At 40.2% G+C, this 15,627-nt stretch overlaps 1 protein-coding gene and 1 long non-coding RNA gene across 2 annotated transcripts in view; one reads left to right on the top strand and one right to left on the bottom strand.

The window, feature by feature from the left end:
• Positions 1–15,627, top strand: part of LOC149798748 (uncharacterized) — a 337,174-nt gene that overhangs the window by 76,084 nt on the left and 245,463 nt on the right. The window contains exons 20-22 of the mRNA XM_089957621.1: positions 1,329–1,448; positions 10,823–10,936; positions 13,719–13,832. Coding sequence (XP_089813747.1) covers positions 1,329–1,448; positions 10,823–10,936; positions 13,719–13,832 — 348 coding nt within the window. The remainder of the gene's footprint in view (positions 1–1,328; positions 1,449–10,822; positions 10,937–13,718; positions 13,833–15,627) is intronic.
• LOC149798749 (uncharacterized) overlaps positions 1–15,627 on the bottom strand; it is a 63,927-nt gene that overhangs the window by 35,003 nt on the left and 13,297 nt on the right. The window lies entirely within an intron of this gene.

The raw sequence follows: 15,627 nt of genomic DNA, 5'->3' as shown, positions 1-15,627 counted from the left end.
CATCAAATAAATGTTAACAGTTGCACTGGCTTATAAGGTAAAACACTATGTCATTGTGGTGATGAAACAACATCAAATAAATGTTAACAGTTTCACTGGCTTATAAGGTAACACACTTTGTCATTGTGGTGTGAAGCAACATCAAGTAAATGTTAACAGTTTCACTGGCTTATAAGGTAACACAATATGTCATTGTGGTGATGAAACGACATCAAATAAATTTTAACAGTTTCACTCCAGGCTGATTGAAACATGGTCCCCCTTGCATGCATCACGGTCTGTTTTTAAAATGATTTTATGATATCCTTCAAGCTTACAAAATAAGTTTGGTTTGAATGATTGCAGAAAGTGTTAAGATAGTAAAAAATGTCTTTATAATTTTTCTTGTACAGATGATGGTAACAATACTACTGAACCATTTTACCAGACACTTGTACAGATGTTGGTAATAATGATCACTGAACCATTTTATCAGACACTTGTACAGATGTTGGTAATAATGATCACTGAACCATTTTATCAGACACTTGTACAGATGTTGGTAATAATGATCATTGAACTATTTTACCAGACACATGTACAGATGATGGTAGCAATACCACTGAACCATTTTACCAGTCACTTGTTCAGATGTTGGTAACAAAGACCATTTAACCATTTTACCATACACTTGTACAGATAATGGTAACAATACCACTGAACCATTTTACCAGTCACTTTACAGATTTTGGTAACATTATGACCATTGAACTATTTTACCAGACACTTATTTGGCAGAGATCTCATAAAACCATACAGGAGTAATGTTGAATGAGACCCTCTCCATGATATAATTATTTTTTCATTTACTGAGGGTAAAGATATTTTTCATCTCCACCAAATCCTTTCCATTGAGAACTATCATAAATGACATTGGATGAATAATACTTATTTTTCTCATGTCCAAAATAACTTATAGAGATAATTGAATGCATGTGAAAATGTACTTAAAATGAAATTAAAGCCTTTGCATTTATTTTCCTTTTTCATTTTGTCTCAAATAAATTTGTATATGTTCATTTACTTTGAAAATCAACTTCTTTTTATCTGCATACATATGTGTAATACTTCTGGGATGGAGACTTTCTCTTCATTGTTTGCATTTTTTTCAAAATTTAATTAAAATATAAATAAGGAAATTCTTGAGTAGCTTTGAATCAGGAAGTACATTTTGATGAGAGAGGTGCATAAGTTATAGCATGTGTTTATTTTATTAATAAAAAATTGATGTTAAATTATAAATTTGATAAAGAAAATAATAATTCTTGGAGTATTTTTCAATTAAACAGATGTTGATGAATGCCAAAGAAATCCAGGCCTCTGCAGCAATGGAGGAACTTGTGTCAATGTATATGGATCATTTCGATGTGACTGTATTACATCTTGGGCAGGAAAATACTGTGAAGTTGGTAAGATGTCCATTATAAACATTAAGTTTCAGTCACTGATTGTAACAGATCCTACTAAGTCTGGTGTGAGAGTAGCCATTCCATAACAATATCCTACTAAGTCTGGTGTGAGAGTAGCCATTCCATAACAATATCCTACTAAGTCTGGTGTGAGAGTAGCCATTCCATAACAAAATCCAACTAAGTGTGGTGTCATTCCATAACAAAATCCTACTAAGTGTGGTGTCAGAGTAGCCATTCCATAACAAAATCCTACTAAGTGTGGTGTGAGAGTAGCCATTCCATAACAAAATCCTACTAAGTGTGATGTCAGAGTAGCCATTCCATAGCAATATCCTACTAAGTCTGGTGTGAGAGTAGCCATTCCATAACAATATCCTACTAAGTCTGGTGTGAGAGTAGCCATTCCATAGCAATATCCTATGAAGTCTGGTGTGAGAGTAGCCATTCCATAGCAATATCCTATGAAGTCTGGTGTGAGCGTAGCCATTCCATAGCAATATCCTATGAAGTCTGGTGTGAGAGTAGCCATTCCATAGCAATATCCTATGAAGTCTGGTGTGAGCGTAGCCATTCCATAGCAATATCCTAAGAAGTCTGGTGTGACAGTAGCCATTCCATAACAATATCCTACTAAGTCTGGTGTGAGAGTAGCCATTCCATAGCAATATCCTATGAAGTCTGGTGTGAGAGTAGCCATTCCATAGCAATATCCTATGAAGTCTGGTGTGAGAGTAGCCATTCCATGGTGTCATGTTTACCCCGACCCAGAGTAGCCCAGTTGAAACATGTATAATCAAGGTAATTCTGACGGGTCATTGTTTGATGTCGAACATTGCCGAAGGCTAGCACTAATCCGTTATGTAAGACTGTTGTGGCTAGAATCGAAGGACCAGACATCAGAGTTGCGAAGTCACAGACAGCCAATTATCACCTAGGTGTCGAAATGTTTCCAAGATCAAAAGAAATTGCATGAAGAAGTGGGAGTGTCCTAACTTCTTTCCCCTGCAAACAGACAGACAGGTTGAACTGGCCGCTAAGACGATTGGACAGGGGCACAGTGCCACCCAATCAGAATCAAGATGGGGGGAGACCTTGATTTGGGTAGAATGATATCCCTGCGTTTTCCGGCAAAAGTTAGTTCGCTGAGAGAAATTACCCAGAGAAGAGGTTAGCGTAACTCCGAATAGCCATTCGTTATTGGCTGGAAAATCTTAGAGCGGGAAATTCTAAGTAGAAAGCTTCAAAAGGAAGCTTTGAGGGACAGACCAGTTAAAGTTTGGTCCCGTAGTCTCGGATAGAGAGACGGAGGAAAGGAGAAGAAAGGAGAAGAAGGTGAAGTTGAAGTCTGGGAGCGAAATTGGAGGAGGAGATAATAGAGAGGGAAAGGAGAAGTTGAAGTCTGGGAGCGAAATTGGAGGAGATAGGAGAGAAGGAAACGGAGACAAAGGAGGAGTTAGAGGAATGGAAAGAAGGAAGGAATCAGCGGAAAGAAATAGATGAGTAGATGCAAGGACAGGGGGAAAATCGAACTCACACTGTAAATCACGGGATGAATTAGGCTGTCACTTGGTCGAGGGAAAGACGAGTGATTGGAAGTTATCGTTTTTAAATTATCACATTTATTAAATTGTTATTGATTGAATTTCATCTTCGTGTTCTCTATAATTTAACCGTCGGCATTGCTGATTGGGGGCTCAGAGCTGTAAATCTACATCATCACTAATTTAACTTTCTAACCTAATGAGCCAGGGTGGAACTTTCAATTTAATTTAATTAAATTATATTGGGAGAACCCCACCCCAATACGTGAGAACGCCACAGTGGGCACTTCGTCTGGGATTTGAATTAGACATAAATATTATTTTACGACCTAAAAGTTTAGTTGTTAGGAAGTATTAGTGAACAGTGTGAGATATTTTCCATCCTATGTATTTTGAATTTTTATGATTTTCTCATCTTGTGTTTGTTATATTTGATATTTGCATGTTTGGTAGATCTTTAATTACTTGCAGTAATTGTGGAGCAAATATCGAGCAAATATCTTACCTGAACGGAATTAGTTGTTGTCGACAGGTAAGTATTTGGCTGGGAACTTGTAATATCTGTCCATTGTTAGTAAGGTCGAGACAAGGTATCACTTCCTATTAGTATAACAATATGGCTACAGAAAGGCAAATGATAAAGGAGTACCGTGCCCTGGGTTCGGAAGATCTCGGCTACGAGGGAGATCGCCTGGCAGCATTTATTGAAGAAAGAATCAAGGAATGGAAGGCAGAAAAAGCAGCGGAGAAGGAGCTGGCCAAGATAGCAGCGGACCGAGAGCTGGCCAAGATAGCAGTGGACAGAGAGCTGGAGCTGGCCAGGATAACTGCCGAAAGAGAAACACAGAAAGAGCTAGAGCTGGCCAGACTTGCTCATGCTCTCGAAATGGAGAAGGTCAGATTAGCAGCAGCTAGGGACAATGATAGGGACGATGCCAGCACAAGTTCTGGAGGGACCGGATGACCTTTCATCGACCACCAAATGGTCCAGATAAGTATGCCGCGGTTCAGCGATAAGGAGGAGTCTATCGATGATTTTCTTGTTCAGTTTGAGAAACTCGCTCACACTCATAAAATTCCTGAACAACACTGGGCGATTAATGTCTCAGCTTTTTTGCAAGGTGCAGCTTGTGAAGTCTACCACGGCTTAGCTGCAGACAATGCTGACGACTACAATGCGCTCAAAAAGGCCCTTCTCTGCCATTAGCGGCTGACCGCCGAAACATATCGCAAACTTTTTCGGGACTTGGTGAAAAAGGCAACGGAGACCCACTCTCAATTCCACACCTGTGTTCGAGGGTTATTTGAGAAGTGGATGAAGATGGCCGAAGTCGAACGATCGTACGATGGGCTACGCGAGGTTATACTCAAGGAACATGTCCTGAGTACTTACCGTCGCGAGTTGACAGTCTTTCTAGCAGAGAGAGAGCACCAGACGCTTGAAGAGATCGCTAGCATGGTGGAGCGATACAAGCAGGCACACTCGAAAAGTGGAGGTTCCGGGGGTGCGGACCGACCCCGACCCACTGAGTCGCGCCGTGTGGTTGAGATAGAGTCAGCTGTTCGTAACCGTCAGGGCAACGGGAGGGTTGGAGGGGGATCTACAGGTAGGGATGCCAACCATAGACCTGGACGGGCCTCACCCACGAAAGCGGGACTTGCAGGTTGGCGAGGGCTGCCGACGTGTTACAACTGCAAGCGCCCGGGGCATATTGCCAGGGACTGTCCCAAGGGCAGGCAGACCCAGGTGAATGCCGTCACTAGGAAGGAGCGCGAGCCAGAGGCAAGCTGTAACCCAGCCAACCTCGCGTCTGTTACTGTCAACGGAGAAGGTGCCACCATCTTGTATGACACTGGGTGTAGTGTCCCAGCCCTTGTGGACAAGAAGTATGTTAAGCCCGAGGATTACACAGGGGAGGTAATCGAAGTTCAGTACGCGAACAGCGTGCGTGACTCATTGCCAGTGGCTGTCATTGACCTCGATTCACCGTACGTGAAGGGGAAAATTGAAGCTGCATGCTTGGATGGTTTATCACATGACGTCATACTGGGATGTCATTATGTGTTGCCACAACCGAACCCCGAAACCTGCACACCGATGCCGGTGAGTGCTGTGGAAACCAGGTCCAAGAGTTGACAGATGAAAGTGAAGCTGATGGAAGTTACATCGACACCGGTGAGTAACGTTCTTCCGGCCGAGCTGAGGAAGCTGCAACAGGAAGACGCAACTCTGGCGCAGTTGCACAAATACGCTGCAGCAGGAACCAAGAAAGAGACTCCGAATGGCGGGGTGAAGTTCGCATACAAGAAGGGGATCTTGTATCGTTACGCCAGGAATGGTAACGAACACTTTAAGCAAGTCGTCGTACCAAAAGAGAAGCGAGGGGAAGTGTTGAAACTCGCGCACGAGAGTCTCATGGGTGGACACATGGGAATTGCCAAGACGCGTGACCGTCTTGTCAAAGGATTCTACTGGCCAGGGGTCCAGGGAGACGTCAAACGGTTCTGTCTCTCCTGTGACAAGTGTCAGAGAATGGCACCAAAAACGGATCATCGACCCGTCCCCTTGGGGAGTACACCCCTTATCGATGAACCGTTTAGACGCGTCGCAATGGACTTGATCGGACCGATAAAACCCGTGTCGTCGCATGGAAATTGGTATATCTTAACGGTCGTAGATTACGCTACACGCTATCCGGAGGCCATTGCACTGCATAATATTAATTCGGAAACCGTTGCAGAAGCGCTGTTTGGGATTTGGTCAAGAGTTGGAGTGCCCGACAAGATCCTGACCGACCAAGGGACACAATTCATGAGTCGCGTGATGGCAGAGGTAAACCGACTGATGTCAATTAAGCACCTCACAACTACACCGTATCACCCTCAATGTAACGGACTGGTCGAACGGTTTAACGGGACCCTAAAGAACACGCTCAAGAAGCTGTGCAAAGGCCGCCCCAAGGATTGGGATCGGTATATTCCTGCCGTGCTTTTCGCCTACCGGGAAGTACCTCAAGCGAGTTTAGGGTTCTCTCCCTTTGAACTCCTGTACGGGAGGACCGTACGCAGCCCAATCGCCATACTGAGACAACTGTGGACGGACGATCACGCTGTAGAGGAGGTATTTACCACCTACCAATACGTTGCAGACTTGCGCAACAAACTGGAGAAAGTTTGTTCCCTCGCACAGGGGAACCTAAAGCGAGCAAAGGCGCGTCAGGCGAAGAATTACAACAAGCGCGCAAAACCACGCCAGTTTGAAGTAGGGGACAAGGTGTTGCTACTGCTGCCCAAAGAACGCAACAAGTTGCAAGTTTCCTGGAGGGGTCCATACGTTGTCACCGAGAAGGTCGGAGGTCAAACATATCGGATACGGCTACCAACGAAGGAGAAATTGTACCATGTCAATCTCCTTAAGAGATACCGGGAAAGAGAGACCGCCAGCAATTTTGTTATCGCCACGATAGTCACCGAGGATGCCAAAGGCAATACGGAAGGTGCCAACACTGTTCCGAGCTGTCCGTTAACGAGGGCTGAGACACCCTCGGACATGGAGTGCGACCCCATGTTGGCTGCGGTACAGCGGGAAGAGATTGATACGTTGCTGGCCGGGTATTCCAATGTGCTTACGGAAATACCCGGGAGAACGTCGCTTGTCGAGTTCGGGTTAAAGCTGGTGGATAACCGGCCAGTCCAGCGGAAACCCTACCCCTTGCCCCACGCAAAACGACAAGTCATAAGGGAGGAGATCGAGCAGATGATTGCTCTGGGGGTGATCGAACCCGCCGACTCTCCGTACAGCTCTCTGGTAGTCCTAGTGCAGAAGAAGGACAGCACCCATCGGTTTTGTGTCGACTACCGGAAGCTAAATCAGGTGACAGAATTTCAAGTCAAAATGCTACCTGACCCGGAACATATTTTCGCTTCTGTCTCGAAAGCGAAATATTTCTCCAAGCTGGATTTGTCCAAGGGCTATTGGCAAATTCTGGTAAGGGAGGAGGATAGGGCAAAGCTAGCTTTTGCTACTCCTGACAGGACCTACCAATGGTTGGTCATGCCGTTCGGGGTACAGAACACGCCCAGCATCTTTACTAGGATGATGCGGAAGTTGTTGGAACCCTTGCGCGATGGGGTGTCCACAACTTCATGGATGACCTCTTATTAGCCACAGCAACGTGGGGTGAACACCTCACTCTGTTAGCTGACGTTTTGGAGCGGCTGTGTCAGGCGGGATTGACAGCTTGCCCTTCCAAATGTCACCTAGGGTTCCGGACATTGGACTATTTGGGACATACCCTGAGCCAAGGTACGCTGTCCCCAGAGAAGTCGAAGGTGGAGCAGCTGAGAAACGCTGCACGGCCCACCATGAAAACTGAGGTGAGGTCATTTCTGGGATTGGCCGGGTATTACCGGAGGTATGTGGCCAATTTCAGCGCGATTGCAGGACCGTTGTCTGACCTAACCAAGAAACGTGCCCCGACTAAGGTTATTTGGACAGATGCGTGTGAGCATGCTTTCCAAACGCTGAAGGATAGACTTACATCCGACGCAGTTGTCCGTCTACTGGATCGGGCAAAAGACTTCGTTCTTCGCACCGACGCATGTGACATGGGACTGGGAGCAGTACTACTACAGGAATACGATGAGACGCTTTTTCCTGTCGCGTATGGCAGTCGGAAGTTGTCAGCTGCCGAGAAGAACTACTCCGTATCGGAGAGAGAATGCCTCGGAATTGTGTTCGGTATATCACGGTTCGAGCGGTATTTATATGGGCGGAAGTTCATCTTGAAGACCGACCACCAACCACTCGCGTATCTCGCGCAGGCGAAATTGTCGAATGGACGATTGATGCGATGGTCACTGTTCTTACAACAATACCAGATGCAGATCAGATACGTGAAAGGAACTGAGAACGTAGGCGCCGATTTCATGAGCAGGAGCGCTGGAATGGTATAGATCGCTGTATATATATATATATATATATATATATATATATATATATATATATATTCATGTTCGCACTCAGTGTGTAGTGTCACGATAATTTTGTTCTTTATTTCATGTATTAATGCCATTGCATTTGAAGTAATTTTGAGGGAATAAAATCCCAATTTTATTCTCAAGTATGGGGGGGGTGTCATGTTTACCCCGACCCAGAGTAGCCCAGTTGAAACATGTATAATCAAGGTAATTCTGACGGGTCATTGTTTGATGTCGAACATTGATGAAGGCTAGCACTAATCCATTACATAAGACTGTTGTGGCTAGAATCGAAGGACCGGACATCAGAGTTGCGAAGTCACAGACAGCCAATTATCACCTAGGTGTCGAAATGTTTCCAAGATCAAAAGAAATTGCATGAAGAAGTGGGAGTGTCCTAACTTCTTTCCCCTGCAAACAGACAGACAGGTTGAACTGGCCGCTAAGATGATTGGACAGGGGCACAGCGCCACCCAATCAGAATCAAGATGGGGGGAGACCTTGATTTGGGTAGAATGATATCCCTGCGTTTTCCTGCAAAAGTTAGTTCACTGAGAGAAATTACCCAGAGAAGAGGTTAGCGTAACTCCGAATAGCCATTCGTTATTGGCTGGAAAATCTTAGAGCGGGAAATTCTAAGTAGAAAGCTTCAAAAGGAAGCTTTGAGGGACAGACCAGTTAAAGTTTGGTCCCGTAGTCTCGGATAGAGAGATGGAGGAAAGGAGAAGAAAGGAGAAGAAGGTGAAGTTGAAGTCTGGGAGCGAAATTGGAGGAGGAGATAATAGAGAGGGAAAGGAGAAGTTGAAGTCTGGGAGCGAAATTGGAGGAGATAGTAGAGAGGGAAACGGAGACAAAGGAGGAGTTAGAGGAATGGAAAGAAGGAAGGAATCAGCGGAAAGAAATAGATGAGTAGATGCAAGGACAGGGGGAAAATCGAACTCACACTGTAAATCACGGGATGAATTAGGCTGTCACTTGGTCGAGGGAAAGACGAGTGATTGGAAGTTATCGTTTTTAAATTATCACATTTATTAAATTGTTATTGATTGAATTTCATCTTCGTGTTCTCTATAATTTAACCGTCGGCATTGCTGACTGGGGGCTCAGAGCTGTAAATCTACATCATCACTAATTTAACTTTCTAACCTAATGAGCCAGGGTGGAACTTTCAATTTAATTTAATTAAATTATATTGGGAGAACCCCACCCTAATACGACAGAACGTCACACATAGCAATATCCTAAGAAGTCTGGTGTGAGAGTAGCCATTCCATAACAACATCCTACTAAATCTGGTGTGAGAGTAGCCGTTCTGTTTCTTCAGATTTTGCATCTTTTTGGTTTGCTAAATTAAATCACATATTTTGGTCAAACCTTACTTTGTGTGAATTCCAGAACAGAGCAGTATACTGAGGCATTGGTGCAGTAGTATTTTTACTGCTGTAAAGTATGGACTGTACATGCAGATGAATAGGTATTAAAAGTGTGTGCTGTACGTGCAGATGAGTAGGTATTAAAAATGTGGACTACATGCAGATGAGTAGGTAATAAACGTATGTACTGTACATGCAGATGAGTAGGTATTAAAAGTGTGTGCTGTACATGCAGATGAGTAGGTATTAAAAGTATGTACTGTATATGCAGATGAATAGGTATTAAAAGTGTACTGTATATGCAGATGAATAGGTATTAAAGGTATGTACTGTATATGCAGATGAATAGGTATTAAAAGTATGTACTGTATATGCAGATGAATAGGTACTAAAAGTATGTACTGTATATGCAGATGAATAGGTACTAAAAGTATGTACTGTATATGCAGATGAGTAGGTATTAAAAGTATGTACTGTATATGCAGATGAGTAGGTATTAAAAGTATGTACTGTATATGCAGATGAATAGGTATTAAAAGTATGTACTGTATATGCAGATGAATAGGTATTAAAAGTATGTACTGTATATGCAGATGAATAGGTACTAAAAGTATGTACTGTATATGCAGATGAGTAGGTATTAAAAGTATGTACTGTATATGCAGATGAGTAGGTAATAAAAGTATGTACTGTATATGCAGATGAATAGGTATTAAAGGTATGTACTGTATATGCAGATGAATAGGTATTAAAAGTATGTACTGTATATGCAGATGAATAGGTATTAAAGGTATGTACTGTATATGCAGATGAATAGGTATTAAAAATGTGGACTACATGCAGATGAATAGGTAATAAAAGTATGTACTGTACATGCAGATGAGTAGGTATTAAAAGTATGTACTGTATATGCAGATGAATAGGTATTAAAGGTATGTACTGTATATGCAGATGAGTAGGTATCAAAGGTATGTACTGTACATGCAGATGAGTAGGTATTAAAAGTATATACTGTACAGTTTCATTTGACTTTAGCTGACCAATTAGGTGACTCATAAACTACTCTTGTTGTAGAGGTCAAATTAGCTGTCACTCCAAGGTTATTTCAGGCCTGTGACTTCCACCCAATAAAATCTGGATTCTGTGGTTGCACAATTAAAACAGCTTATGAAGCAGAGTTTATTAATAGCAGTTTCAAATATGAAAAATAATATTCTCTGGTTTGTATCAACTCATTATATACTTATGCTTTGATATCATAGAAAGAAATATTCCTTTTAATTGTCTTGTCTTTTACACCCCCGGCACCTGAGCCAACATTTCATAAATCAAGATCAGACTCATCTGAATATATTTTCTGCATGATAATATAAATAAGAAATCATGGATTGTATTATGGTTATTATTGCTGTTCTCTTCCTTTCTCCTCCACTTTCTTCATGTTTGATACTATGGCATATCGAATTCTCCTTTCCAGAGAAGAATCTGTGTAACATGATTCAGTGTCAAAATGGTGGATTTTGTATCAGTGTGAATGGAACAGCACAGTGTGACTGTCCTAAGGGTTGGCGTGGAAATACATGTCAAACAAGTAAGTTTTTTGTTATGTAAAAGTAATTTCTAATTGATGGATGAAAAGCAGGGCATGATTCTACTCTTGTGGCTTAAACATCATCCTGAAAATCACAAGTATTTCTAAATACACTAAACCTTGCTGGACTTAAGAAAAGTGGTCATGTAATCAGACTGGCCTTAGTAATGATGTGTGCTAGAGACTGAATGGTAACTACAAATTGTTCCAAACTCTTTTTCAAAAGTTTCCATTAAAGTAGGAACAAGCCTATTCAGCACAAATATATGGGCATCAGTCAAACCACTTGGGTATAAGTCAAACCATTTGGGCATCAGTCAAACCACTTGGGTATAAGTCAAACCATTTGGGCATCAGTCATACCATTTGGGTATCAGTCAAACCATTTGGGCATCAGTCAAACCACTTGGGTATAAGTCAAACCATCTGGGTATCAGTCAAACCATTTGGGCATCAGTCAAACCATTTGGGCATCAGTCATACCATTTGGGTATAAGTCAAACCATTTGGGCATCAGTCAAACCATTTGGGTATCAGTCAAACCACTTGGGCATCAGTTAAACCATTTGGTCATCAGTCAAACCATTGGGGTGTCAGTCAAATCATTTAGGTATCAGTCAAACTGTTTGGGCATCAAACCATTGGGGTGTCAGTCAGACCATTTGGGCATCAGTCAAACCTTTTGGTTATCAGTCAAACCACCTGGGCATCAGTCAGACCATTTGGGCATCAGTCAAATTTGGGTATGAGTCAAACCATTTGGGGATCAAACCATTGGGGCATCAGACAGACCATATGGGCATCAGTCAAATCATTTGGGCATCAGTCAAACCATTTGGGTATCAGTCAAACAATTTGGGTATCAGTCAGACCACTTGGGCATCTGTCAAACCATTTGGGCATCAGTCAAACCATTTCGGCATCAGTCAAACTGTTTGTCATGATAAGGTTTGCCTATTATTGCCAATGTTATTCCAGCTGTCAAAGTTTCTTTCTTCCATTGAAGTCAATTCCGTCATTATTACTCAGGGTACCAAAACCATGTAGCAAACTAAACTTAGCATTGTATTGTTTACTATCCTTTCAGATTAAATTTATCCTTTATTAGATTATGTGAACAAAAATGCTTGCATATGCACCTAGAAAACTTACTTGCAGCTTATGTTTCATTGTGTCAGCCATGTAGAGTCAACAGTCCTAACCTGTCTCCAGGATTGAGAATGTTACACTTCACTGTTTTAATTAGAGCATGTTGCTATTTTAGCACTAATGATCATCATGGACATTGTACCTATTATTGACTTGAGGAGTGCCCAACATGCAAATGCTGTCTTAATCCAATGTTTTATCAGATGATTTATATGATATTTTTACCAAATTTCAAACTTGTTAGAGGACCTAAATTCTAAACCAAAATAATGTTATAAACAGTGTACAGAAATTGTTTGTACACACTATACCAAACATCGTGTTAAGTTGACTTCAAAACATCGTGTAGCCTTCTGAATTAATCTAATAACTTACAGTTAATGGCAGTAAGTTTACCTATTTATTGAATAACTTGAAGTTAACAGCATTTAAAGTCTAACCCATTTATCTCATAACTTAATAATAACAGCAGTAGGTTTAACCCCTCAGATGTGAGAGTTTGCAGGTTTTGAACCCTGGCAGAGTCATACCCAAAACTTATTAAAATGGTATTAGCAGCTGCCTCACTTATCACTCAGCATTAAGAGGTTAATGTTAGGACTGGTTGGCCTAGTGTCAGGATAATTTGACTAGGTGGGACATGATGCTTCATGTCTGTGGCATGATGCCCCAGTGCTAGACATCACTATAAACTGCCACAATGCAGACATTTTAGCAATATGACTGAAAAAAAATTGTTCAGGCTATGTTATAAGTCTAAATCACACACACACACACACATTCTTTCCATTCTACATTTTCATAGCTTTACTTTGTGCACTTTGAAGTATAGTTAAAAATTTGAATGAATGAGGTAACAGGTTTATTTACCAGATTGTTTATGTATATATTAGGCTTGGTTGGGTGCTTTATGACACATCAACACAAGTAGGTTATTTAGTGTCAAGGCAATTGGATTAATGTGTCAAGCCCAAGGACAAACCATTTTATTGGTGTAACTACTAAAAAGCAATGTCACTACTCCTTTGCCTTAGATAGTATCATTAATGACATCATGAGATGTTATTACACAGAAGAACTATGCTATGGCCATATGAACCTGCTTATCACAGTAGTCATGTGATAAACCTAAATATCACAGCAGTCATGAAATAAACCTAAATATCATAGTAGTCATGTGATAAATAAAGGATCTTACAAGAGTATGCATTTTATAAAAAAATATATTAATAGCATTAAATGACGTGAGCTGCTTATAGCAAGTGGTAATTGGTATCATTAGATAGTTTCATACACATCATGTGAAATTGAACACTAGTTTAAGATTCATTTTATTACATAATGTTATTGACTTTACATTACTTGATGATATTGCTTTGTGACATTGCTAAGTATTATGCCACAGTGTGGCATATGATTTTTATTATGATGGTATGATCTTCATTAATATCAATGAAAAAATGATACAATATTATTATTAGTCTTTGAAGTTTGTATCTTCAATTTAATTATTAGCCTTTGAAGTTTGTATCTTCAGTTTCATTATTAGTCTTTGAAGTTTGTATCTTCAGTTTCATTATTAGTCTTTGAAGTTTGTATCTTCAGTTTAATTATTCCAAAAACTATTCTGCAGATTACGATGAGTGTACAGAATTTCCCTGCAAGAATGGAGGTTCTTGTGTTGATGTTCAGGGAAGTTTTTACTGCATCTGCCCTCGGGGATGGCTGCCACCTGACTGCACTCAAGGTAGCTATGGAATGCTGTGTTGATTTTGGCCATAGTTTACAATTATAGATCCTTTCTACTGATATACATTGAATGCTAAATCCATAATATTTGCACATGAAAGCAAGAGAAGCCTATCAAAGAATACTGTTATCCCAAAAACTTAGAATCAAAAGATGCAAATTTTATAGTAACGAAGGAGAAGTTAATGGCAATTGATTGATAAATAGAATAAATTATAACATAAAGATGAACTACAGACACCCAATAAAACATTGAAATCTAGCATGACGCTGAATCCCATTACTTTACTCATAACTTCTAACAGTGCAAAGCATATTGAACTATCATATCACAAAGTTTGATTTTTATACAGCCACCATAATAAGAAGCATATTTATGTTATGTTGTCTGTATGCCTGTCTTTATGTTGTCTGTATGCCTGTCTTTATGTTGTCTATGCCTGTCTTAATGTTATCTGTATGCCTGTCTTTATGTTGTCTGTGTGCCTGTCTTTATGTTATCTGTATGCCTGTCTTTATGTTGTCTCTAGGCCTGTCTTTATATTGTCCGTATGCCTGTCTTTATGATGCCTGTATGCCTGTCTTTATGTTGTCTGTATGCTTGCCTTTATGTTGTCTGTATGCCTGTCTCTGTCCATCCATTACCAATTTTGTTTATCCACAATAATTCTAGTCATCTACCATCTATAGTTACAAAGTTTTGTTGCTGGCTTGCACCTGCTGTTATAAAAAAACCTAATCATTTTGGACTGAAAAGGTCAAGGTCATTGTTACTTTTTAAAAAAAAAAGATTTCTGCACAATAACTCAAATTCTTCATCATCAACAGTTACCAAACTTTTTGGCTTGTAATGAAGAAGCTGATCAATTTTGTAACCAAAATATCAAAGGCTAAAATAAACAAAAATGTCAGTTATTGACATAGACAACTGTTAAACCTCGGGTGAACACATAATGTGCTTTTCACAGTCCTCTTGCTAATAGATGAGCATATTTTTTGTGTCTATCATAATTGTATTCCTTTCTATTTGCTCTAATACTGACATGTTACTGTTGTTAATTGTTATGCAAAGAATTATTATAGTTAAGTATATCATATGTTCAAAAAAGTATGATTTCATGTGACAGCTAAAGTATGCCTTCATTTTACAGTGCTTCCTTTTTAAAATATTGTCCATGTATTATATGTAGGAATGTTTCACAAGCTGCATCCTGACAGTCTATTTAAACATATTATGGTGTTACCAGTTTATGATGATGCTTACAGCAGTCCTTAAATTGAGCAATGTTATAAGAAGGAATTCTTGCATGTAGGGATGTTCCAACAAAGCTTTGTTCTGATTTTAAGCAAAATAATTCAGTACTGAATGATTTGAAATTGCATTTTAATTGGTTCTCATGCATGACCCAACAATTAAAAAAGTGAGGGGAAAAAAGAAACACATGTAGTTATGATTTATAGATTAATAGAAGGTCATACTTTGTTAATTTCAAACGAAACTATTTAACTATTTGATATGTGCTCAAATGTTATATTCAGTTTATCACAAGATGAAAAGATGAGACTGCAGAATAATATAGTGAAATAGCTTTAACATAGATTCACATGTCTTGGTAATTGGTCTTTTCTTTCACATGACAACATTATGTCAATTGTGGTATCAGGCAGTGTTATTATGTATGGAATAGTTAGAAGATTTATGATATAGGTATATTAACCCAAATATCACAGTTGTTATTTGATAAAACAGAATTTAAACTGGGATCTATAACCACAGTAATGTGTTATTGCAC

The sequence above is a fragment of the Sinohyriopsis cumingii genome, chromosome 5 (genome assembly GCF_028554795.1).
Source record: "Sinohyriopsis cumingii isolate HCF-2022 chromosome 5, ASM2855479v2, whole genome shotgun sequence".
Lineage (NCBI taxonomy): Eukaryota > Metazoa > Mollusca > Bivalvia > Unionida > Unionidae > Sinohyriopsis > Sinohyriopsis cumingii.
This window is presented reverse-complemented; position numbering and strand designations above follow the sequence as displayed.